General features: G+C 40.7%; 1 protein-coding gene across 6 annotated transcripts in view; it reads left to right on the top strand.

The window, feature by feature from the left end:
* Positions 1-1,205: 1,205 nt before the first annotated feature.
* The window catches only part of LRP6 (LDL receptor related protein 6), a gene marked incomplete at its 3' end in the record, with an annotated part of 123,549 nt that continues 97,663 nt past the window's right edge, over positions 1,206-27,091 (top strand). For all 6 annotated transcript variants that reach the window (XM_082485395.1, XM_082485397.1, XM_082485396.1 and 3 more), the window contains exons 1-2: positions 1,206-1,496; positions 16,861-17,254. In XM_082485395.1, the coding sequence (XP_082341521.1) occupies positions 1,442-1,496; positions 16,861-17,254 (449 nt within the window). In that variant the 5' untranslated portion in view covers positions 1,206-1,441. The remainder of the gene's footprint in view (positions 1,497-16,860; positions 17,255-27,091) is intronic.

The following is a 27,091-nucleotide window of genomic DNA, read 5'->3' as shown; positions in this document are numbered from 1 at the left end:
TTTTTACACTGCTGCAAGCAACTCAAACCCAGCTTACTACATTTAGTGTAGCAAGGGGGACAAAACCCCCAAACCATCCCCAAAAGCGCTGGGAAATAAATCACACACCATTACATCAGCCAAGCAGCAAGTCCTGCTGATAACGAAGGAACGCTGCTCTGGGAAAGATCAAGATTACTGCTCTTGAACCTCCACAATGGGGGCATTAATTGTAAATTTATTTAACCATATTGTTAACCTCCCCCTTCCTGATCGATACTCTTAATATTACAGCCCGTTTCCCCCCTCCAGTTTTATTTCTAACTCAATCGGCGGGGCAGCGCAGGCCGAAAAACATTTTAAACGCCAGCATGAACCCGCGGCTGGCCCGAGAGCCGGGCCCGGGGGAAGGGCCAAGGGGCCGCCACAGTCTGTCCCGGCCCCGCAGCTTTCGCCTCGGACGTGCCAGCGTGCCTCTAACGGCGGGCGGGCCGGGAAGGAGGGGCTCTGAGATGCCCCACGGTGCCCAGCCGAGCCGCTGGCCGACTTCACCCGGCGGAGAAGCAGCCGCTGCCTTTGTGTTACCGTCGCCGCCGCCGCTTCTGCTCTGTGGCAGAAAGTAGTCCCGTCCCTCCCGCTCCGATGTTGCTCCGCGGTCGCATCACAGCCGGCGGAGGGGGTGAGGAACGGTGAAGTAGTCCCGCTGGAATGCGACAGCGTGTGTCACCCCCCCCTCCCCCCCCCCCCCCCCCCCGCCGTGTCCCTCTCACCCTGCCCGCGGGCGGGCACCTCGGGGGGCGCCATCATCCCGCCCGTCCTCTCACTCGCCAGCGCGGCCCGGCCTGACCCGGCCCCGCCGGGCTGCGGACCCCGCCGGGCTTTTTTCAGCCGCGGGACGACCGGGCGTGTGTGTGACTGTGAGACCGTCTATGTGTGAGAGGCTGCGCGCGCCCGTTCCCGTGCGCGCGGCCCAGCCCCCTCTTCTCCGCCCGCTCCCTCCCTCCCTGCCGGGAGAGGTGCCGGGGAGGGGCGGGTGCTGCTCCGGGAGCTGTCCGGGCGCGGCGCGGGGAGGCGGAGGCGAGGCCGGGCCGGGGGAGGAGGAGGAGGAGGGAGGAGGGAGGAGGGAGGAGGGAGGACTGTATCCCTGCGCCTGTGCGCGCCCGGCGGAGGCGGAGGCCGGGCGAGCGAACGGAGGGGGTGGATGGGGGAACGGCCGCGGCGGTTGCGGTGAGGCGGCGGCGGCCGGCATGGAGGGCAGCGCCCGCTCCCGCGGCACCGCGGCGGGGCAAGTGGCCTGCTAGTAGGGACCGGCGAGGGGGGAATCTCCGCGGCCGCTCTCCCCCGCGTATCCCCCCACCCCTTCCCCGCCACCTCCCCCGCCCGCCTGGAAGCATGAACTGGCAGCGGAGGTGCTGCTCCTCGCCGCCGCCTCCCCGCCGGTGAGAGCGAGGAGGGAAGGAAGATGGGGGCCGTCCTGCGCAGCCTACTTGCCTGCAGTTTTTGTTCCCTGATGAGAGGTGAGCGGGGGGGGGGGGCGGCGGCGGTGGGGAAGGGGGGGCGGAGGGGGGGAAAAGTTGCCGTGTTGGTGGCGAGGGGCCATGTTTGGGCGTGCGGGAGGGGAGAGGCCTGGCTGCCGGCGGGGCGCGGGGCCCGGCGCGGGGGCAGCGCTCTCGCCCAGCCGCCGCCACGGCCTCTCCGGCTCCCGAACAACTTCCCGCCGGCCCGGCCCAGAGGAATGAGCTGCGCTTGGGGAGCAGTCCGCCCCGGCTAGCGGCCACTTCTCTCGCTGACCCTTTGTTGTTTTCAAGTTTGTGGGTTTTTGTTTTGTTTTGTTTTTTTTTAAAAAAAACAACAACCCTCCCCAAAGCAGCACAGGCGCCCCTCTTTCTCTCCGCACCCCAGGACCTGGCCGTGGGCTGTCGGCAGTTCTCGGGGCAGCAGCTCGGCCACGCCAGTGTCAGGCTGATACCGCTGTTCCTATGGCCAGGCTCCTCTCGGTTCCCCCTCCTGAGAGGTTTTTGTTTTATTTTTTTATTCTGCTGGGTGTCGAGGGGAGCGCGGAGCCCCACGTATCCAGCGAGGGGGTGATGGTGTTGGAAAGAGCCCGGGAACTGGTGTTTCATCCGAAAGTCTCGCAGCGAAGTGAGTGTGCCGAGTTGGCGAGAAGAGGAATGAATGCTCCTCTCAGCTGGGACTAGAGAGAAGTTTGTGTTTCACTGGTTAACTGCCGCGGATGTTCATACAGCTTTAAATCAGCAGTCGAGTGCCTTACAAAGGGGTTGTCACTTCTAGTAGCTGAGAAAATTTTTTTCCCGCTTCCCCTCTGCCAGAAAATTTCTTGTCTTATAGGTCTCAATTGGTAAGAAAACCGAAGATTTTTTTTTTTTTAATGCTGTAAACTTAACGACAGCAACTATTTCTCTGTGTTCAGTCTTTCTGGGAAGAAATCACCTGTGGTGTTTGCCTCCATCATTTTGCTGTTTACTTGTACTTTTTCATACTAGATGGGGGAAGAAATTAGTTGCTAACAGTTAATCAACCACACTTTGGTTTTGAAAATTCACCAACACTAGTGTGTTTCGATGAGAACTAGAGTAAAGGTGGTTTAGGTTGAAGTAACTGCCCAGTCTGCAGTTGCTCAGTACTGTGGAAAACAAAAATTTTCTTCTCCTCCATAGCTTTTTTTTTTCCTATGCATCTGTTTGCCATATTGTATCCTGTTTGCAAAGATACAAGTATACTTATTTAAACGAGCTGTGTAACATTTCATACTCCTATTGTGGCAATTTATCCCCGATTTTCAAAAGTTAGTTTTGGTTTGGAGTATAGAGAGAAACTGTTTCCCCATTAGTTCATTTTGTTAAGTAACGATCATACCTGTTCTTAATAAACCATTCATGTGGCTCTAACTTGCTGTTCAGCCTAGTTCAAATGACAGCACAGAAATTGCTGTCATATGTAATGTCACGTAATACTGTCACTGTAATTTCTTCAAATTAATCTCAAAATAGTGACGTGTCCTTTTGCAAATTTTAGCACGCTTGATCGTGCTCTTAATAAGACACTTTGAAGAAACATTCAGTTATATACAGTCCAGGCTGTCATTTCTTTTCTCATCTCTCATTGTCCGTTGCCAAGGACATTTGTATCCAAACAGCATTTTTGTTTTTTCTGTGTTTATGTGCTCCTGCTGTTTGATCACCTACCTGAAGTCATAATCTTCTTTGTGACGTGATAGTAATTTTCCTACTAGCTAATTGTTACCTTAGATAGAGATAAACAGCAGGAACAGCCGAACTCTGTAGAAACAAAAATCAAATTTTAATGCACGCATCCTCCCTAATAAACAACATCTATGCAAGTAGAATTGGTTTGAATAAGATGTGTCGAGTTCAGAAGAGGTGTCAGCAGTTCCTTAATGAAGCATAAGCAGTGCCAGCATGAGTATGAATAAGTTTATACATGAAAGTAGAGGTGAAGTTATGAAGTTCACTGTTTGGTTTGTGAATTCAGTGCTATGAAGGATGCCAAGCCAACAGTGCTGGAGACTGAATTTCAGAAAATGTAATAGTGTGTATTTGTTGATTGCAGCATCCTCTCTGCTTACAGAACTAGCCTCCCTGTTCTCATTGACTTGAAAAAAGCAAATGAATAGGGGTTTACAACATCTGAACTGTGATCATTAGTCTGATGAAACTATGGTAGACTCGTTTACCAATATGGAAAGGAATAAAACTGGTAACTTAGAAGTGCAGTGCCCTGGAAACAAGGATTTGAAGTACCAGGCCATTAGTAGCCAGAAATGGATGCACAGGGCAAGGCACCTGTCTTTCAATGTCGTCCAAGGACTGCGATAAGTCAGATTCTACTGATGTTTTCAGGGCACGTATTTGGATTTCTAAGAGGCAGGAGGTTACTGTCATGACAGCTTGTTGTGGGGGTTCTGTTGTTTGGGGTTGGTGTTTTTTTGGTGTTTTGTTTTTTTTTTTTTTTTTTTTTTTTGTGTTCTGGCTGATGGAGAAAGGAGTCACTTTTCTGGAACCTCTTGACCCTCATCACAGTCTGGTCTCTGTTCTCCTCTCTCAGCCCCTGGTTTGATTTGAGGGATTGGGCTTCCTCCTCTGTGACCATCAACAGTGTTTCTTGAAGCCTGTCCCTGAGGGTATATATGGAGGAGTGAGTTAGAGCTGCTTCATGACGGCTTTGTTGTATTCTTCATGACAGCTGTGAAACCAATCAGGATCTTGTTAGATAATTGACAGTTGCAAAGAGGCAATAGCAGTGCCATCACATCTGTCAGGGAGCTACAGATAAGTGTGAAACTGAGGTTTCAACTTTTTAATAAGTGATAGAGTTCTTCCTCTGCAAGTATTCATGGCTTACTTTTCTTCCAGAAATAATTCTCCAGTCAGCAGGCAATTGCTGTTTTGGTTTGGTTTTAAATTCTGATCGTGCAGACAGTGCATAAAGGTCTTGTTTGAATAGGAATCTTATAACTGATGTTTGTGCAGACGTACTGAATGTTGTAGACCTCTGTGCTTAAGGTCAGTTAGGGAAGAAATGAAAATGCCCATTTGGTAATGGGCATTTTAAAACTACTGCTTCCTTCTTGTGTGTTCAGAAGAGGGTTTGTTTTAATCTGCTGTTACTTTGTTACTGGTTTAATTTGTTTTAATTTGTTGTTACTTGCTTTTGATAAATAGATCATCTTTGGTTTTTTTGTATCGTTTTAGGTAGGCTCATTTGCATGTAGTTTATAAGAGCTTAATGTTCAAGACTTGATAAGCTGTGACTGGAGGTGTTTGCATGTGTTTCTCTACTAGAAGTCAGAGAAGGGGACAAGGAATAGGCTTTTTACTTCTGAAGCATTCAGGTTGGGGATGAAGTGTGGCGTTTCCAGCTGGAGCTATGTTTTTATCTTCAGGCAAAGGGTCTCTTCACCTAGGACTGTACAATACTTAAATTTGACAATGAAACTTGGAAGTACCTTTTTTTCCCCTGTTTTTATTAATCATCGTGGTCTATTTCTTCATCCAAGCTTGAATCAACTATATTCTAGTCATGTTTTTTCATTGTATGATTCCTCAGAAATCAGTGCGCCTTTGTCTGCTGTGATTTCCAATGCGTTTTCCTCTTTCATCTCTCCATAGAACAGTCTAAAATTAGCATGATCTAAGGTGTTACAAAATCCACCATTACTTTAATAGTTTTTGCAATTGGATCTCTGTGATATAGTTCACTTATCATCAGATTGCTTTAGCTTTTCTTTAAAACTGAAAAACTAGGACTTAGAAAGTTTGATGAAATTTTTAACTATGTCTTGAAGGTAAGGTGAAGTGGTTTTTGGTAAGGTGCACTAAAGGTATGGGGAAATTCTGGGGTATGGGCGAAGCTGTGTGTATCTGGTCAGAGGTGTATGCAGATGATGGGCTTCTTGTGTCCTTCAGTGGGAGTTATATAAACATATTCAGGTGAAAAGCCATGTTCGTGTTTCACACCAATACTGGTTAGAGGGGCATTAACCATATTCATGTTTCCTTTTTCCCTAGTGAACTGATTACATCTGCATTCCCTGAGTTCTAAGTAAGGAATTGGGCTAGAAGCTGTAGAATGGGTAGAGGGTTTGTGGTTGGTTTGTTTGTTTGTTTGTTTTGTTTTGTTTTGTTTTTTTTTTTTTTTTCAGGAAGATAGGTCAGGATCTGGAGCATAGGAACCTTTTAAACTCTCTGTCTTTGGGAGCTGGAGAAATCTGATTCCTTTGGACATCTGTAATCCACCTTCATGATGATGTCGCATCTCAAAAATGCCAGCTTCAAAAATATCTGCTGCAGTGCGTGTAATAGGGGATTTACTTTTTAGTTCAAATTAAGTAGAACAAAGATTTTTTTATTTTTTTTTTCCTTCTGAGGGAGTGGGGTAGGGGAAGAAAACAGGTCTTAGTTTCTGATCTGTCACCATTCATCTCTTCTGGCAGCCAGTCAGCAGACTTAAACATCATGTTCTTTGTCCCCAGCATGTTTAACCTCATTAATTTACTGTGAAATGCTAAATACTTGGGTTGCTTTGCTGGTGGCTTCTTCAAAAGAGTCCACTTCCTTGTACTATAGGGAGGGGTACGTGTTGTTGTTGAGTGGCATCAGAAATGCAGTTGTTGCATGCTCCTGCTTCTGGCTGAGCCAGTGGCTCTGTGCTGCCTGGGAGTGTGATCAGCTCCTCTCCCAGTTCTCCTGGAGCCCTCATACTTCAGCCAGCTCATCTGAGAGAGATTTGGTTAGTAAACTACATGTGGCTGGTGAAATTCTTTGCTGCCACCCACTTCTTTGAGGGCACATGGGGGCCATTTGTAATTTGAAGGCAATCGTTGCCAGTGAAGCAGAATTTACCTTGGTAAGGAATTTCCTACAGACAGACTCCTACTGGTAAGTGATATAAGTTGATTAGAAAGACATGGGGAGATGCAACTGCCTTGCAGACTTCAGGGATGGTCTGTTCATTCATATAAAGCAGTTGGAATCAGTCACTTAGAAGTTGAGCCCTTGAACCTAAACGCTATGGCTCACCAGGGGTTGGTGTGTGGACATGAGGTTTAGGATGAGCACGCAGTGAGTACTTCCACTTCTCTGCCAAATGCTTTGTAGTAATGGCTATCCCAGAGGGTAATTGCTGTTAGGTGAAAGAAATACAGTCTCTGATAATAACCTTTATTTTTTCAACTTATACCTCACTTGTGTAGTTTCAGAGTATATACCACTTGCAGACTTACAGAATACGCAGCGCTCTAAACAAAGAAGCTGTATTGTTCCTTTGTGGTAATTTTCTAAGGCTTGGAAGGGGAAAGCATTGCATCTCTAGTGGATTGTACATAAATGCTGGGTATTGACACCCTAAATATTAAGTAACATTTTCTTATTTATATATTTGGCAGGCAAGCTGACACAGAGAATCTTCATTAAGCTCTCTAGATATATTTGTAGTTTATAAATATTATGGCAAGAATGTGAACAGGCTGGATATTTGCTCCATGTGGACAGAACTTGGTCTGAACACAGTGATGGTGTTTGCAAGTAGAACTGAGCTTGTTGTTTATCCTTTTCCTTATGTTCCCCTGTGAGACAGTTACGAAAATAGGGTGAGGTTTTTGTCTCCTGATGATTGTCTTGCTATGGACCTTTCTGTTTCAATATAATTGGCATAGTCCCTGACCAATTTTGAAATGGAGTCAAACCTAACAGTCCATAATAGAACGGGAATACTGTAATACCTTTTACCATTTGACTTACAATACAGTGTTCAGAATGTACCATTCCAAGTGTAGGTTAAAAGAAGTGATGGTTTAGCTAGTAATACTTTGTTTCCTTTGCAAAATGTTATAAACTATTTGGAGAAAGAAGCATGTCAGTTTAAAAGATGGAATGCTTTCTGAGCTTCATTATTTATATAGAGAGAACAATAAGAAAATGTTTTTAATATAAACAGACATGGAAAATGGCGAGATTTGTACAGATTTTTTTAGTATCTTGTTACAGGATCGCATTACCTAAATGGAATTACTTCCTCGTGATATAATCAATGTGGCAGAAATGGGATTATAGTTTTAATTTTGTTTGAGGGCCATGTGTGAGCTCTTGATGTCAAATTTGAAAAGTAATCATATTTGAGACAGAAAATCTTAACCAACTAGCTATATCATTTTGCTTAATCAAAAATCTTTTGTTTTCCTTCTCTATGATACCAAAATGTAATTTTCTCCTTTATATTTTTCCTCTTACTCTTTCCCCCCAATCTGTTCCCAGATCATAGTTGGTATGTTTTGGGGTTTTTGTTTGTTTGTTCTTTTTTTAAAAAAAACTGTTTATGCCTCCACACCTCCTCAATAATAAGCATTCTCCTCTGCCCATTGTAAAATCCTTCAAGCTTTGAGAAGGTGGCTGATGTGTTTGCTTGAATTCTGGAAGTTAAGGGTATGTGGAAAATAATAAAAATGTAAGGTGTTGTAGAATTCTAGGCTTTTTTCCTCTGTTCTGTCAAAGCAGGGAATAAAACTCTGTCTTGTACTCATAGCATTGGCGTTAATTAAAATATTAACACTTTGGAAATCCAAGAATCCTCTTGTCCACACATGGATCAATAGAGTAGGAATATGAAGAATAATAGCAGAGTAGGAATTTGTAAACTTTGTAGTGGCTTACTATGTCCATTTGGAAAATGCACTGGTGTTCTAATAACTCAGAAACTTAACTGAGGCTCAACAGTTAGCCTTTACCCTGTAGGTAATAGTAAAATTCATAAGTAAAATAATTCCAGGTTGGGTGAGTTTGTGTTTATGTGTGTGTGTTTGTTTTTCTTTTGGGTTACCAGAAATGAGTCATATTCAATACTAAAAAGACCAGCTCATTCACCTTTTTCAAGGGATCCTGCATGTGTGTCTGTGTTTTTTTTGTTGTTGTTGTTTTTTTTTTTCCTTATATGTCACTACATCTAATGTAAGCCTGTTGAAGATTTGACATTAATAGTGCTGCGATGTGAGCATTTTTGAGAGTTAAAAAAATAAAATAAAATAAATCACGTATGTCCAACTGTGTTTTCAAAAGAAATCAAATGTGCAATAATTTTCAAAATTCTTGAAGTTTGTGCACATCTTTCCTTATCATTTACAAACAGTCCCTAACTGTTCATTTGAACTGCAATAGTTATTTATTATAATAATCTGTAGTATAATTAGTAGTATTAAGAATTTGACTGTTTAAAGTCTAATTTTGGTTTGAGAACTTTTTTTCCTTTGACTTTGGAAAATTGTTTTAAACTTGCACTGTGAGTATTGTCTTTCAGTTTTCTTATAAAATTATTTTCTAGTTCAGTGTGAACCTTTCATATTTTTGCAAAATTGTTGGTACTGTCTTGTCTTGAAGAAAGTATTTTGCCTGCATGAGAAACAAAATCTGTGAAATTGTTTCACTACTTGGAGGTATGGCTTATTTTATTCTCAATATTTGTTATGATGGGTGAACTGACAAAGATGTTATTCACCAAGCTTGGTCTGGAAGGTATGCCACAAAGAAATCATTTGATAGCTGATGCGTTCTTCATTGAAGAATTGCAGGGAAGTGGGGATGAAAATGTGATAAACCTTCGAGGCAATACTGCTGCTCCCTCCACCCCCTCTCCCCCACATTGGTCTCAGCTAAGGGCTGTCACTTACTTTTGTGGTGTACTTGACAGTGCTGGCAACTTTTTCTGGTTTATGGATCATTCTGTCCTCTAGTTGGGGTCTTTTGTGCTAAATTCTGTGTTCCTGCTTTACAGCAACTTCCTGATAGTGCTTCAAAAATCAAAAACAAACAAAAAACACCAACCACAAACCAGAATAAATACATCAAAAAATTGTTTTGTTTTTTACCTGATGAGATAAACTGACAGACTTAAAAAATATTTTTAAAGTACTAGGTATGCCAGCTCAGATAAATTGATGAAAGCCTTGTAAGAGTATTGCACTGCTTATGAACTTCTTGTCAATATGGAAAAAGGCTTTGTTAGTTAAAGGTAAACCAGCGTGCTGCTGCTCGGGATGTGGATTTTTTTGGTCCATGTGGAACTACCAGCAATCTGGGTGAGACCCCTTGGCTGGGGCTATTCCCACACGGTATCTCCCAATGTAACTAGGGGTCCTCCAGGAATGGAGGTAAGTGGTGATTGAAGACAGATGTGATTGAAGGCAAATGCTCCCAGGCCACTCTTGACTGGATGTGCACCCCCAAACACATGTGCTGTCCAAGCTGGAGCAGCTCATGAACTGTGATCCCTCCAGCCCAGCAACAAACTTTGGAGCATTCCTGTCTCAGCTTGCCAGGGTGTATAAGGTGTATCTTGCAGCCTTTAGTCTTCCTAGGCTTTGGGGAAACGAGCTGCCTCTGTCACAGCATCACAGTGTTGTGTCTCAGTGCTCTAATTCAGTGGAGGGACTTAAGCAATGCACAGTCTTTCAACAACTTCATGAAGGTTATGATAGAAGCTTTTGGTTTGTTTTCTTGCTGCTAGAAGCTCTGTAGGAAATGATGATGCTAGAAGGTGTGAAGGGCAGTGTTTTGTTTCAGTGTGATCAGGTTGTTTAATGTGTCATCATATGGCTTCAACTTTGGATTGCAAAATATCATCCCTACTCAGATATGGGACTCTAATTGGTGTAGTATAGCAAAACAAGATTTCTTTTTCTTTTTCTGCATGAGCAAAGGTGTGTGCTTGGGAGAACTGTCAGAAACATACCTTGCTGACAGGAGATGCTTTGCAGCAGTCTACATGCATACTAACTTTTTTCATTAAGCAGATTGTGTTGATTTAAACATGGGTGTTTCCAGTAGAACTAGGGAAGTATTACCAATGTGTGTGGAACCGGTATGACTTCATCTGCAGTGCTGTGTTACTCCGACAACTGTTTGAGAAACTGGGAGAGTGTTGAAGGAAGGTTATGAGGACACCTGAGGAAATAGGAAGTGTCATGTTGAGGTTCTGCAGATGTTAATACAGATCATGGTGCTACTTGGTCATACATCCCTTTGAGCCTTTCTGCTTTCCAGAGTCTGCTGCTGGCCCAGGAAAGCCTACTGTGCTGCTGCCAGGTCACCTTTATTTTCTTGCCACTTTGTGGCTCCCTCTTGCAAGCAGCAGGGTAATAGAAGAAGGTGGAAGTGTTACATGGTAATGCAGCTGCAAGCAGATGCCTGACCAGGCAGCGTAGCTCCCTGTTCATCCTAGGCTGTTGTCAGCAAGATAGATTCAGCATATTAAGTTATAAAGGTGTCAACTGCCAGTCAAAGTGGTGTTTTTTATCCCCATGAGAGTGCAATGGAAAGAACTTCAGAGTAGGAGAGTCAATGTTATGGAAAGATGAGCCAAGTCACCTTTCCCTTGCTGAGTGTGCTTGATCAGTGTGAGTGTGCTACCTAACACTGAGAAGAGATATGCTGTGATAATTTGGCAATCATCAACTGCTGGCCGTATAGCTCTGTTGCCAACAGGATGATTTGACAGGTGATACTTGCCATTGAGAAAGTTATTTGCTTTGATATGCTGGAGTACTTGGTGTACTGCAGTCGTGTGCTTTTGCCATATTCTGCCAAGTCTGTTGGCTTTTTATGCCTGGACCTGGTATTTCTATCCTTTCCTATGCTCTGTTTTTTTTTTTTTTTTTTTTTCCCCTCTCATTCTCTTGCCTCCATCTGTCTAGCTCTATAGTAACAGAAGTTTCTTTCCTGTTGTTCAGCAGGCTAAAGTCAGCTAAAGGATGACTTACAGCCTTTGTACCAGCTAGTCTTGCAGGATGTCTTGGTCTCCAAAGTTCCTATTTGGCCAAAGGCCTGCAAAGCTAACAGTAGAACCTTGGGGCAGAATCCAGGTGTCATTGTTGCTGCTTGGTGTCTTTGCTTTTGACTGGTGTTGTTTCTCATCAAGGTTCCGGTGGCCTTTTGAGTTACCATCTGAAACAGCCCTTGAGTGGCTTTAGCATGGGGAATACACTTTAGGTTAGCTGAAAAGAGGAGAAAAGGTCATTTGTGACAAGCTTGGGCTGCCTCATGCTTGTTTACTAAAGTCCTGCCTGCTGTTTCCTGCAAGTGTATTTGTGAGAACAAGGAGGTTCAGAGAGAATAGAGCTCTCCATTCACAGTGAAGGTGGAATGGGGGGTACTGGTAAGTCAGTTCATTAGTTTTCTTAAAAAAAAAAAAAAAAAGTGTGGAATTGTGAACTGTGTGGAATAACTCAGGGAAGGTGCTGTGACGGAGTACTTGGTGCAAAATCCTGGCCTGCTGCTTGCTGTGCTGAAACTCTTATGTATTTCCTAGTGATTTTTTTGTTTGTTTGAAAATATGTGCCATCTCTGTATAAGTTTCTTGAGGCTGGTTCCCTGCTTTTTGGGGAAGTTTTCATTTGCAACTTGCCTCTCTTCTGATTTGGTACAAGTCCCCCAGGCTTTTCCCAGTGCTGCCTCAACCTTTTCCTTCTTGCTTCTCCAAACTGAGCAGCAAAATTCAAAAACATTCACAGAAAACAAATATACAGACTTCCTTATAAGCATAAGCAATGATGAAGAGGAGTTAAGGGAGAGTCCTCACAACTGACTGTGCCAGAGAACCTTTGTTTCCATCCAGAGAGTTTTTCTTATGTTCTTGTGTTGGCTCTCTGTGGGATATTTTGGGAATGGTGAGGATTGTCTTACGTACAAGGAGTTTTGTGTATAGTATGGTTTTGAGGAGGTTGCAATTAATGCTTTTTGCTGGTTATCTATACCCATTTATCTGCTTTTCCTTCTCTTGTGGGCTGAATGTGAGTGCATGTCATTCTGTTAAGGTGTCTGGCAAATCCTTCATGCTTACTGTGCCTTATGAAGGACAGTGTGTATTTGCTTGGCATATCTCATCACTGCATCTCCTCTTTTCCAGTCCTCATGTTTGCCATCCTTGTGGCAGTGTGCTTGGCAGTATCAATTCACCTTTAGATGCTCAGAGTTCTTCAGCAAGACTTTTAAAAGATGGGCAGTTTTCTCTTCCCACCTCAAGGACATCTTCTTCCAATGTAACAATCTATGAGTTTCTTACCAGTGGACTCCTGCGTGGATATTTCTTTCCACAATGTGAGTGGTTTCCCAGTATTACTGGCTGGACCACACTGGGATTCTGGAGCAGGTTGCCACAACTTAAGGTGGCACACACCTAGTCTGGCGGGTCCTGTTCCTAAATTGGAGGTTCACAAGCAACTGGTTCAACTAATTTGTCAAAGCTGATGCAGTCCTCCCTTTCCCTGGTGTGCTACTACTTATGTTTATCTGATTTTGTTCTGAACCAGTTCTGGCTGATGGCTGGCTAAAACCAACTTTTTGGCAGGTTGGGGGAGAGCACGGTAACCTTCTCCTGGTTTAACTCCCTGTATTGTCTAACTGTTGTGTGGGATGAGTGGTAGTGCCAACACAAAAGAGAGTTTGGGAATCAACAGCTGAAAGTAGAGCTGGGGAGAAAAGGATGTGGCTGTAATCGCATCTTGAGCCGATCTAGCAGGCTGCCAGTGAAAGGGGGGAGAGCTGCTCCCCGTTCCAACTCCCTGCTGCTTGCCTTATGTTAATTTTGGATTTTGCTGGACCACTTCTTGAGTTGATTCAACTTGCTAACCCAGTCAAACCTTTCACTGACGTAACGATTTGGATCAGCTTGGGGAGGGGCCCTTAACTAAGTGAGGGGGTAGAACAGCATTTCTGAGGGTTGGGAATGAGGAAAAAAGGGTTTGGGGAAAATGAGATGATGCTAATTGCTTTAACCCGGCTAAATTCCATGTCAGTGAAAGAAAATGAGCATGTTGAAGGTAACACCGACCTCGTGGCACCCAGAGGTGTCATGGATCATTGAAAGTGGACAGGGAGCAAGTGGGAACTTGTGGAAAAGGCCTCTGGACTAGTTAAAGAAAAGCAGGACGAATTCTGACAGCTTAAAGTAGCCATTTAAACACCAAAAAAACTGAAAAACATTTTTAGCTGGTAAAGTGATCTTGTTATGTTGGTTCATTACCTTGTGTTCTGTGGGCTGCAGCATTTTTAAGCCATTATCAGACACTCAAAAATCAGATGCACAAAGCAAGTAAACAAGTGTTAGGGAAACCAGACTTAGGTATCTTGGGGATTAGCAGCTTTCAGTATGCCAGGGAGAGAGACAAGAGCTGTAGCCAAGAGAAATATTTCCTACAGGAACTGAGTTTTGGTGGTGAGAAGGAGGATGCCGATGCAGAATTCTAGTTGTAAAGGCAGGGAAAAAAAGGCAGTGGCTGGACTTTAATATTGAATGTGGTAAGCTTAGGGAAGGTGTTATGTGAATATCAGAGTTAACAAGCAGTTAGGCTCAGTGACTCATTATTGGTAGGAGCTTCTTAAGATTTAAATTATTTTTGTTGCCGTTCAAATGGGTTAAACTTCAGTTTTTTGAACTTTTGTGTTCTCTAAGCAGTTCCTGCTGGTGGATACAAAAAAGGCTTATTTTATAATGAAGGATATTTTTTACCCTGTATTTGCTACTTTAATTAGCAGAATAAACTATATGTAGACCTCCCAGGTGACAGAGGACATGGTAATATTCACTACTGTTTCAGTTGTTGATTTCCAAGATGAGTGTTTTTTTTTCTTTTACTTTTAAAAATGTGTACTTCTCTTCAATGTATTCTAGTTTGTTGTAGTTAAAATATATATTTTTATGATGTCTATAGAAAGGGAAATAGAAGCATATATAAAGAGTTCAACTTTGACTCCTTAAAGTGAGTTATATGGGGCAGAATGGAATCTTCTACCACAATTTTCCTTTTAGCATTGCCGTTTAAGTCAAGTAAACGGCAAAGATGATACTAGGTACTAATGCTGCCAACTTTAGTAATTGGGTTTTATAGGATATTGAAGCCTTCATGTTTTCTGGGATGGGTTGGAGGGGGTGGGGGAACAAACCTGTTTTTTATTATTTTGGTGATGCATGCTTCATTCCTGAATGTCGCAACAAATTGGAAAGCTTAATATCCTCATCTGCCAGCACTGCGGAATGTGTTACAAGTTGTGGCTTTGAATCAATCTGCATGAAACTACACATCCTAAGTGTAGCTGTGTTTCTTCTGAGCCGTCATTCAAATAACTTGTATCATTCATGAAAGTGATCTTTTCTTCAGTCCTTCCTCAGCCAGCTCTGAGCTGCAGCAAGGAGTGAATAACCTATGCAATGTGGTTGTATTAAGGCTCGGCAGTGTCTTCAGGCCTCAGTGATTACACTTGACATGCCTGGTGTTTCAATTTAGTGCATGCTGTGTGTATGGGTACTCTTGCTCTGTGTTGCACATAATAATGGAACCTGTACTCATTTGTGTGTGGATTTACCTTTTTTCAAATGCTGGGCATGCTGTCTTACTAGAGAGCTCTGCCAGTTGGCTGCACGCTTTCCTAAGGGGCGCTAGGTGACATTGAGCTGGCTATTAACTATGTAGGCTTTAAAAACTAGAAGGTTTTATTGCATATCTATTTTTTACCACTTTCAGTTTATTGAATACTCTTTTTCAGAAAAAATCAGTCATCATAAGCAACCTGTACTTCAAGAAACTCTACTGTAATTCATTTTAAATCTTTAGGGGGTGGGAAATTATGCAAGAAAGGGAAGGAGATAGCAAAGTAAGGTAATAAACCAACTTAATATAAGGATTCTGCTTTCCAATTTAACGAAGTCTACTCCTTCTCCATGGAAATATAATCTCTAAACTGAATGTTTTGCACAATAAAAACTTGCTTTTGTGGGGGGGAAATACAAATTTAGCATTATGTCAGTGTTTCTAAAATTAGGATAACAGCCTAAACAATTTTGTTTCTTTGTGTGTGTGTTTTTTTTTTTTTTTTTTTCTTAAAGAAAGTAAGTAACAAGCTTCCAGACAAACATAGCGGAACTTGTTTATTTAGAGGTAGGTTAAGGAACTTCTTAGTTCCTTCAGCTTCTCCCAATACACATGTGGCTGTGCCTTTGAAAAACAGTTTTGTGGTAATGAGGGGAGTAGACTGATCTTGGCTTTTGAATTTTCTGAAGTTTATGTTAGTATTTCTAATTTCAGTGTGAGTTTCTCATACAAGGAACTGTATCTTTTCTGACAGTGTAGCCCTTGACACTATTCAACCATGCACATCTTTGGTTCTATAAATGTAAACCTTTTGGTTAGGACATATATCCTGCTAGCAGTTTAAAGTGCCCACCTATGCTGATGAATAAATCGGCATGATTTTTGTTAAATTTGTATGGTGACAGGTAAAGGACCAGTTAGTATGGCAATCATAGTATGTATCCAAATGATGCTGTACAGCTCTGTTGCTACGGTGCCTAAGTAAACACAGGGAAAGGTAGAAATGTTTTCTGATAGTGAGTTTAAAAGGATGTGATTGTCTGCTTTATACAATTGTATTTTATTTTTTTAACATTTTGTTGAAGTAGAAAGGAAGCTGGAATTTTCATAATGTTATATATAGGTTGTGGTTAAGGACAATTAAACAGCTATATTATATTTAAGAAACTATCTGTTTTCATGGTTATTACTTTTTGTTACTCATCTTGGGTCTTATATATGAAAAATATACAGACTGTGCAAACCAACAGAGTAAGCAAATAAAGCATATAAAATAAAGGCTTTGTGTTAGACAACTAAACAGGAGTGGTAGAACTGAGTTGAAAGAACTCAGTGTTGTCCATTCCTGTGGATTTATTTTTCTCCCTACCTTCTCAGACCAATGTCAGCACTCTAAAACAACATTCCTCTCATGCTGTGCAATGAATTTTGTATTTGTATGTATTATATGTAAAATGTCCGAGAGATATAATTTTGGAGAGTATCAACATACAGGTGGCTTTGATGGCTTGATATCAATTATGCTTTTATAGAAGTGGGGTGTATACTAATAAATTCTAGCAAAAAAAAACAAAAAAAAAAGAATCTTTGCTCAGGTGGGCCAGCACTGAGTGCTTAGAAAACTGCTTTACCCTTGTCTTTCAGATTCTTATTTAAGCATCCTTCTTTACAGTGTCATTTGGGCACTTCAAACCTCTGTTTTCTTTGTTCTCTCCCTCTTCTTTAATCTTGTTTTAATAATGCACAGCCCAGAATAACGAGCTGCCCATTATGAAGTCACCATCTTGAGTTGTAGCACTGTTGAAAGGCTTCGAGTTGGTGCTTTTTAGTCAAACTTCAAAACGTCCCCCCACCTTTTTCTTATTTTTTAAAAATTTCTTAAATTAGTAGTTATGGCCTGAGGCACCATCATAGTGCAAGTTATACTTAATATGAGTGGTGTTAATGCATCTGTCTGTCTCCCCACCCCTTATTTCTCCCATTTAAAGCTGCCCCGCTGTTGCTGTACGCGAACCGGCGTGATCTCCGACTGGTGGATGCTGCAAACGGGAAGGAGAACGCGACGGTGATTGTGGGTGGCTTAGAGGACGCAGCAGCAGTGGACTTCGTGTTTGTAAAGGGGTTGATATACTGGAGTGATGTAAGTGAAGAAGCCATTAAACGAACAGAATTCAATAAATCCGGGAGTGTACAAAATGTGGTCATTTCTGGACTTCTGTCACCTGATGGGCTGGCATGTGACTGGCTGGGAGAGAAATTATACTGGACAGATTCTGAAACAAATCGGATTGAAGTTTCTAATTTAGATGGATCACTAAGAAAAGTTTTGTTTTGGCAAGAATTGGATCAACCCAGAGCAATTGCCTTAGATCCTGCAAGAGGGTAAGTCTTTTCTAAAACAAAATAGTTACAAATCTACTACTTCTTGTTTGTTGAATGATTTTAAATAAGCAATGGTACTATTATTGAAGTTATCCTAAGCCATTTTGCGTTATTTGTTTCTCTTTCTATTAGTGTGACTTGAAAACAATTTGAACTTGTGAAATTGCATTCATTCTGGTTTGTGAACAGCTAGGAATCATCAGATGTTTAAAAAAAGAACTACTAGAAAATTATTTTGGCAATAATGCAGAAGATGAATAGAAATGGAGAAGTTCTAATGTAAAATCTAATATAATCTGCTTGGAAGGCCATCAGCTGCCTGTGGACAGGCTTGTGCAGTGTCAAATAGTAGAATTTTGTTGAGCTTTGTTCATTGTTGATATTTATGCTTTATTGAAACAGCAGAAGAAATGAGAGAAATCAATACATTGTATTAATAACAATTGAAGACACGTTTTAGCACTTAACCAGAAAATTTACAGAAGGGTTCTTCCCCAGGGAAGTTTTGTTATAAAAAGTGTTTTGGCTTAGCCCATTCTAGAACAGGTCTAATTCTTCTCAACTCTCATTTCACTCCCCGGATGTGACTTAACCGTATAATCTTATTGTTCTGTTCTTGGAACAAAGCTGTGGTTGCCAGAAATGCTAAATTCAGTGGTGGTTTTGATGATGTTACGTAAATGGCTAGCTTGAGGTTACCCCAGAGGTAGTAATCTGTGATAAAGTGACTGGTCTCCGAAGTGAAAAACTAGTGGAATATCCTTGATGCTGTGTAATCTTTTGAAGTTTTTTTTTATGTGTAGTATAGATCTTATTTATACTATCTTGTTTTCCTGAACAAGCAAGAAAATGAATCTATTGTACTGCCGTTTCACGTCTTTTCTGGGGGTCAGCTTTTTTTGGGGAGAAGTCAATGCATCCTTTCTTTGGAAGGATGAGGGTTGTTTCAGCTTCTTCCAGCTTCCTTACATTATAATTTGTTGAACTTGTGTGTTTGGGTCTTGTCCTCAAAAAGAAGAAAGTTTTTGTGAAACATGGCTTCTTTCCTCAACTTCATAGAAATACCATATCTTGAATATTTTCTTCCCCAGTTTCAATAGGCCTTTGACAATATATAAAGAGGAAAGATGTTTCTTTTGCATTACTTATTTCCAGCTTTGGAAATAACAAAAGGATAGATTTGTGCTTTTCCCGTCTCTTTACAACTTACAAATTGGAGCCAATGACAGCATTAATTTTATTTGATTAGATTCTAAAACCATTTAAGAATGCAAGAAAAGATGTAACGCTCATGCCCCTTCCACCCACCATCCCAAAACTGAGAGAGAAAAGGGAGGAAAACCACAATCAAAGTGTTTTTGATTTGCCTGGTAGCCAGAAAGACACAGATTCTTGTTAGTAATAACACACTGTTGTCAAGCCAGTTGGTCTTTTTTAGAAGAGTATTTGTATTTTCCGAATATGTACAGTAATCTGCTCAGTGATCAAAACTAGATGATTGGGTACTCTTGCATTCTTTCATAATACTTTGCACAAAGAGGAAACTACAAGAAGAAAAATGGAATAGAAAAGTGAACTCATAACTTTTTCCTTACTGATGATCTGTTAAAGCAGTAGAAGTAAACACTTCAATATGCCTAGATTTAAAACAAAACAACTCAAAAAACCCAAACACCAATCCCCCTTTCCCCAAAACAAACAAAACTCCAACCAAAACAAAAAAATCCTCCAACAACTGTAATGGAATGACATTTGTTTTTTTTTTTCTTCTAAATCTTTGTAGTGGTCACTTTCTAAGTTGTTATATGAAGGGTGTGTTTTAGGAAGGTAATACATCAATTTTCTGTCTTACCATATTGCAGTTGCAAAAATTGCAGTTCTCTTATGCAGTTCTATGACAGAAAGCCTTTCAACTTTTAATGAGTCTGTTTACTTTCAGAACTTCCTCCAAAGCTTGAAACATAGATGGGATGGTGGCATCAACACAGGGATATAACTAAAAAAAATAAATTAAAAAGTCCCCAAGCTGTTCTTGTATGCATGCTTCTTTCACTAATATTTACATTTTTTTAGCCCGGTAAATGTCTTCTGGCTTCACACTGTTGCCTGGCAGACAGTGGTAGGAATAAGTCATAAAAGGATCTAAGAACAGTTAATCAAATCTGAAACTTAAAAAAGCAAAACCCCTCTCATTTGCCTGCAGTCTAATCCATCTCCTATTTTGCTCAGTTGCTAATTATTCCAGATGCAGTTTCATAAATTCTTGCAATTAATGAAAAAAACTGAATTAGCAGCAAAATTTACACTAAGGTCACCATTACCCACAAGTTCAAATTTTCACTAAAGTTTATTTGTCCAATGTAGTAGGATACATCAAGTATTTTACGATCAAGCTGATTTAAGCACCAAACTACTCATCTGTGCTTGTGCGTACCTGTATATTTATTATATGTATCTATCTTACTGAAAACATGAGAATACCTACTTTGAAACTAAATGTTAAGAACAGTATAAGATAGCACCAATATGTAGTCATGAATAATGCATTTTTTTGGCAGTGTCCCATTGTCGTGGTTTAGGCCAAAATCCACTACTGGGGACCTGAGGGACCCCAGATGGGACCAACAGGTGCTCCCCTCTACCCCTCTTCAAAGAGAGAGGCAGAGGAGGAAAAAGAGACTTAAGAGTTTAAAGGAACTAAACGACTTTAATGAAATATTCATAATAAAATAAAAAGAAATAATGAAAAATATACAAAACCGTATCAAGCTCCCGAGATGACAATCATGACACTGGCTGGCACTGGGGCAGTCCCAGGCTGGACTCGGTGACAGACGGGAACTGGATTCTGGATCTGGATGCAGGATCGGGATCACAGGCAAACGAACAGAGTCCTCCTCAGATGTCGGCCATTGAAGGAAGAGAGCTGAGCCTTTGATCCCTCAGCTTTTATACTGAGTATGAGGCAGATGGGATGGAATACCCTGTTGGTCAGTTTTGGGTCACCTGTCCTGTCTGCTCCTCCCTGCAGGTGGGACCCCACTATGCTTTTCCGCTTCCGACCCTCCAACGGGGCAAATAACAAAGTTGGTTGACCTGTGGTGTTATAGCAATAAGTATAAGCAAGAGCCTCTCTGCATACCATGCCTGGGCATCAGCTATAAACAATTGGTCTTACCACTCTGAGAGAGTGAACATTGTCTGCACAATATGCAGTTAATTTCAGTAGAGAGGCCCAGCTAAGAAGCGAAGTTACTGAACAAAATTGGTTCTGTTTTACCTCAAACCAGGACACCCATGTAGAAAAAAATTAAATGTTTCGCCAACACTGGTGTTTTAGCAACCTGTCTGTTGCAGGATAATCAACAGTTGTTCTCTGAAGGTCACTAGTCAGTGCTGTTGTGATAGTTTGGAGGGATGTGATTGGACTTTCAGAGCATGTTACAGCAATGGTAGTGGCAATTAAAGAATAACTGGTTTGGGTAGCCTTTGATACTACTGCCAAAACCATCTGTTAATTGTGTGTGAGGTTATATGTATAACTGAAATACTGGAGTAGACGTTAGACTTGGTTCTCATGTCTGTTATCAATAATGAGAAATGCAATACATTTACTAATGGAAAATATTTCTCAGTTGGTAACCGAGACGCAGCAGCCAAGTCTAATTTTTACTCTGGTATTTTTGTCTCGGAAGCCATCAGAATCTAAAATGTCTAGACTCCTTACTGGCTATCTCCTATGTACATTTTAGGTTTGAGCTTCTCATTTCTCACATTCATGCACTACCACTCACTTTACTTTTTTTCTATTTTAATTGTCTCAATACTCAATAAAATATTGTGTGTGTGCCAGGAGAGAGGAGAAGGGACCTTAGATGAAGAGGAAGGTAATAGGGTGCTTGTTGAGCCTTCTTTTGAAGTGAGCCTGGGGGGTTTCAGGGCATTTTCAGGAAGGCTTCTTGGTCCTTTCTGAAACTGTTTATTCCTGACCTGTGTTAAACAGGAGACTCTCTTAATAAGATCAGCATCTGAGAATAACATATACTCTTGACAGCTCAATGTTGACTTTTTGCCAGGGGAAGACCAGGTGTTAGACCATGAAGTGCAGGAGAGCACCAGATTTAGCAACTGCTCGCATGAAAGTTGAGCAAGTGGAAAAGAAGTTTTTCTGCTTCAGCACTCCAGATGGGAAAGAGAAGAAAAAAAAAAAAAAAAAAAGGCATATCTATTCAGATTCTTGAGCAAGTGCTGCTTGGAAATGCAGTATTGTGTATCTGTACTGCTGTTTTCTTGTTTTTTTTTTTGTACAGCCCTTTTGTCCTCGGGGAAAAGACTTATTGTTGTTACAGTTCCCCAAAAATTACTGTTTAGACAACTTGATCAGCCTTCTTCATAAGAAGCCCTATCAAAATGAACTTGCTTTTCTCACTTCTAGATGTATTGTTTACCACAAAGGGAATTTTAAGTGCTTCCTAGAAGTGCTGACTAATTGCTTACTTTTCAGGACATGTTTTAAATCAAGTGACTCTACAGAGTTACCTTAATTATTAAACTCTTGTAAAGCTTTCAGGTTGTAAAGATTTTCAGTTAATGAAAAGAATTAGAGTACAAAGAGCTACAACACTTTTTATGACAGCTGAAGTTGATTTCTGGATGAAGTACTTTTCATGTTTGGGAAGATCTTCAGATTGAACACATACCTCTCCCCCAGCAGATTTTTTTTTTTTTCTCATGCAAAACCTTTGCAGGGAATACATATACTTTCTTTCTTTATGGACCTACTTCTTTTGTTTCTTTGAAAGTCAGAAGCTTGCATCTAAGCATGTCAACCACAAAAGCAGTTGTAGTACAGGCCTTACATCTGCACATCATAACAGAAGATTCATGGGAACTGGTAGTATTTGTTGCTGAGTGGTAGATGTTATACAACAATATAAGGAAAGGAAAATGGACAGTTCTAATAACAGTTACATTATCATTAATTTGGGGGAAAACATTTTAAAAATTAAGAAATTCAGAACTTCTTTGTAAATTCACCCATTCAGTGAAGGGGTTGTTGTTTGCGTGTAAGTTAATATTCTATAAAATGGCACCTTAGATGTAAATTCCCAAAATAATGCAAATAACTGAAGGCTTTAATTCATAGTTTCTCTTGTTTTATGCCACCTCTCCCTTGAGGAGATTGCTTCTGGCTGAAAATCTCTCTGCTGCTCCTTTGCTGATACTAACATTTTTCACAGGCAGCAGATTAGTGCACTCAGCTATCATTTGCTGTGTACCCTGGCCTGTGCAGTAAGGAGTTAATTTTGAGATTTTCTAGGTGACTTACATGCAAGTGTTAAAACTGATACAAAATCTGCAGACTGCTGTAGTGTTGGCACATAGATTTATAAGGTGTATTTAATCTTTCTTCACCTGAGGAGGTGAACAACATCAGAAGATGTTGGTTGCAAATACATCGCTAAATTCTGGTAACAGCTAGTATATTAAACAAACTGAAAGGGTTTTTTCTGTGACTTACTGAAGCTAACACAAAAGATTGCAGTAGTATTGCACAGGTTGTCCTGATGACACTGCATCAGGAGTGGCCTGCCTTGGCTCTTGAGCTGCATGTAGCTATTAGAAGATCTAAAATGCAGCACCGATGTCGCTAGTAGCTGTATGATCCTAGCACAGGGACTGTTGGGTGACCTGAATCACTAGGTTTGGGAGACAGCAAATCAACAAAGATTTTACTGAATGATTCAAAACCCAGAAGCATGCAAAGCAGCATCTCAAATGTACTTGCTACCTTCTGGCCCAGAACTATTATAACTCCCTCTGCTTCTGTTTGGGGTTTAGCTCTTGGTCCTATGAAAATCTTTGTGGATTCTGGGAACAAGATCGACACTATTCACTAACTGTAATAGCATTGAATATTAACTCTAATTTTTTGGGGGGTTGTTTTGTTTTAATCTCATTGACAGTCTGTTCATTTTCAAATGTTCTTTCACAAAACTTTGCAAGGTTTGCTTGAGATTTGTCCCGTATGGTTCATGAGATGCTGGTTTCCAGTCCAATGCTAGGATATATCCATGTGGCTAGATGCTAAAATTGTAAAGGTGTCATTTTATTGCAGAGCTCAAAATGTTAATTTCTTTCTCCTCCTCTCTTTTGCCTTGTTTGAAGGAGGAGGTTGAAGGAAGGTAACCAGAAACCCGCATATTTAAAATAGAGTGAAGGCTTGCAGAGGTGACCTCTCTTGTAAATCTTGCTGTGCTGGTTTTAGATGTTACTGCCATTGACAGCTTATCCTCACCGTACTACCAGAGGTTGCCAGGAACTCAGAGGAATGTATTCACTAATATATTTTATTTAATTTACAGGCATTTTACCTAGTTTTCTCTTTGTGGAAGGAGATGGGAAAGATTTAGCTTGTTAGAAATCAAACTAGAGTGCACAGATTTTATTTGTGCAGGAGAAACATTTTTCTTCTAGACTCAGATGTCTTAAAGTTGTAGATGCTTTTAGCTGTAGGCAAGTTTGAAAGTAACCTTTCATCCCTACCTCCTTCTTTCAGTGCTTGGGCTAGAAAACAAGAGTGTGAACTGGATCAGTTGAGGGCTGTGCTTTCCCTTCTGCCTGCTTCCCTGTGAATAAGATGGTAGCATCTTGAAACACTGTAGAGTTTGTCAAAACACTAAGTTCATTGGCTTTTTTTTACTCTTGTGTGTCTTCAGTTTTGGACTTGTTCTGGTGAGGCATGTGAATATGGTATGTTAAATGATAGTCTGTTGACAATGTAAGGTAACATTCAGGAGGATGATTTGGCCTGTCCCTTAGTGCGTACCTTAATGCTGCAGTGATAAGGGTAATAAGAATTAGTAAATGTTATGCCACTTGCTGTTGAGTATCAATGTATACTTCAGGTATTTCCATGCAGTGTTTGTTTAATAAGTTAAAACTAAGTATTTAAACTGAGATAGTAATTTCTGGTCTGTGTGAATAACCTCTGGTGATGAGTCTTTGGGCATGCTTCTCTTTATCTGCATTTCAGTCCTTGCAATTATAACTTAGCATCTAAGTCTAGACTATGAAGACCTGTTGTATTAAAAAAAATAAATTGTGAACAAACAAGTTCTCACTAACAACATTTTGAATGAGGCTTTAGGCTAAGTGAACACAAGGAAAATTGATTTTTAAAATCATGATTTTAGACTTCTGGTAAGCATTACTAGCTAGATGTTAATTAAAAAATGTTTGTTCACACACTTAAAAATTAAAATAATCCTAAGACAACTTTTAATAACTATTAACAGGAACTCAAAGGGGCCATATTAATTTACAGCAGAGAATTATAATCGCATATATTGTTGGTTCTGCATTCTTGCTTGAGAAGTTCAAAGTAGCATTGCTGTTAAGGAAGTAGAATGGCTTTGAAGGAACGTCCGTGCTATTTCTGGGGAAGGTACTGACCAAATAATCCTTCTCTCCCCCCATATGTAACTTACCTAACTTGGTGGTGCTTGTGAGACAATCATTGCTTCAGAGTCCATGACATCTAATGAGACTTGTAGAAGAGAGCTTTCAATTGCTCGCTAAAACCATTGCATCTGTCTCAGCTTAATAATTGCAAATTGCTGCAAGAAATTATTTTTATACTTCATTTTAGGGAAAAGTTTTGTTTGTAATCTCTTCACTATTTCAAGGCAGGATATTTTAGAGGGGATTTTTTTCAGAAATGATGATGAGCCTTACAGACAACGTGTTAAAGCAGATCTGCAGCGGAAGAAATTTCTTGTCAATATTACCCTTTAGCGAATACAGCTCATTGCAGTGTGGTTTAAACTTTCTTTGTTCATCCTGTGACCATCCCTTCCCTTTGTAAATAAGCTTCACTGTCACAAACACTCTGCCATAAACTGAGATTATACTCTCAGTTCTTGCTGTGATGTATCAGCCAACACATTGTACACCCCACAAGTGCCTTTGCAGCAGAAATGTATAATGTAGACTCAGCCTGAGTAACAGTTGATAAGAGGAGCGTGGTAGTGTCTGGCCTTATTGTTAATGAGTCTGCTTGTTCATGGGCTTGTGGAGTGTGCAGATGGTGGAATGCTGGAGGGAAAAATCTTATGTTTTCTTCATTTAAAATCAACATAGGATTGGTTGGTTGTCGGTTGGGTTCCCCCCCCTCAGTGTTTTGGGGAGTGACTGAAATGTGTCCACTTTAAAGTTTGGTCCAAACTTTAGACCAAAGGTTTTGATCTGCATTGTAGAAAATGGAGCAGAAGGTCGCCTTTGTTTCTCTGGAGGAAGTTGATCGTTGGATTTATGTTGTTGACAAAAAAGATTGATTTATGTCTCATTTCTTGAAGAAAGCTGATAAATCCACTTGCTAGCATGATTTGAAACAGACTGACGATATTCTTTAAATAAACTATGGATTGTTTGTTTAAAAAATGAAAATTAGCTGTGTGAAAGTTCGGCATGATTAACAAAGAAAAAAGTCTACAGAAGCATCATCTTTATTTGGCTGCGTTCCTGGAAAAAATAAGACTATCCCGTGGTGAATGAGTGTATTTCAGTACTGTCTTCTCTGTAGAGTCGTCAGATAAAATGTCATGGGATAATACATTGTACAGAGGATGTCAAGCAAATCCATCTTTTACAGTGGAGCTAGTAAGATTGGAGGACGTACCAAGGACATAAATCGTGAGGTGGCCTAGTAAAATATCTAAATAAATGTTTCTAGAACTTGTGCAGTGACCCCAGGACAGGAGAAGATGGTTCACGTTACAGTCAGCATGCCAGAGTTGTTAGTTGGGCCTGTATTTGAAGCAGTATAATTCTACTGTTTCAGGATCTGTGTATAAAAGACCTGAAAATGGGCTGAGCAAAGCGAAAGTTAATACTTTGGATTTCTGCTCAATGCTTGGAGAATTACTTATTTTAACTCTTTGTTGTATTACTGTAGCCTCTCTGTCGAGTTTCTGGTCCATCTTCAAGGCTGTTTTTAAAACATCTGGCCCAGTTGTGGGTGTTTCATAATGAAATAAAACAACAGAAAAAACTAAGGTCGTCTGTGGGAGCAGAGTCACTTCAGATGGACCAGTGATGCTGTTCCACAGTAATACCCTAGATTTTAAATTGTGTGCTTTAAATGCGTATGTGTGGGTGAGAATGTATATGTAATATGTATTTGTGGTGTCTGTGTCTTGTTAGTTGTATCTTATACTTGAAACATGCTAATTGTCTTGTACCATAAAACCTAAAAAACAAACCAATCAACCCCCAAAACATTCCCCCCCCCCCCCCCCCCCAAAAAAAGAACAACAATAACCCAAACCCCCATAAATGTGGAAACGTTTTTTTCCTTGGGCTGATTAGTAGAAATATAAAGAATAGTAACACATTTTCTGTACCTTAATGCTTTAATTAGAATCCTTCTAACACCACTCTTCAAAAAAAAAAAAAAAAAAAAAAAAAAAAAAAAAAAAGGCGCATCAATTCTGGGCCTCTCTCTTCCCCCCCGCCTCATTTCTTTCCCTAGGGTTGTTTAACACATACTTTACATTTTCATTTCTCATGGGAACCTTGTCATTTCTCACTTTTACATCGTAATTCCACGTTTCAGCATAAAGTATTACTTGTATTAAGTTTTCTCTGTCACTTCAAGCAAGAAATGGTAAAGATAGCAGATTATGCAACTAAGAGCACTGTTTAATTGGACAGCTTTTTTTCTAAATAGATCTATATAAGTGTGAAATTTATTTTTCTTATTTAAAGGATAAGTATTATCTCTGCTGTAGCAGGTTGTTTAAAATTATCCTAAAAATAAAGCAAGCTGTCTTGCAG

Source organism: Vanellus vanellus, assembly GCF_965231255.1.
Source record: "Vanellus vanellus genome assembly, chromosome: 1".
NCBI classification, from domain to species: domain Eukaryota; kingdom Metazoa; phylum Chordata; class Aves; order Charadriiformes; family Charadriidae; genus Vanellus; species Vanellus vanellus.
Note: the sequence above shows the minus strand (reverse complement) of the source record. Positions and strands in the feature narration are given on the sequence as shown.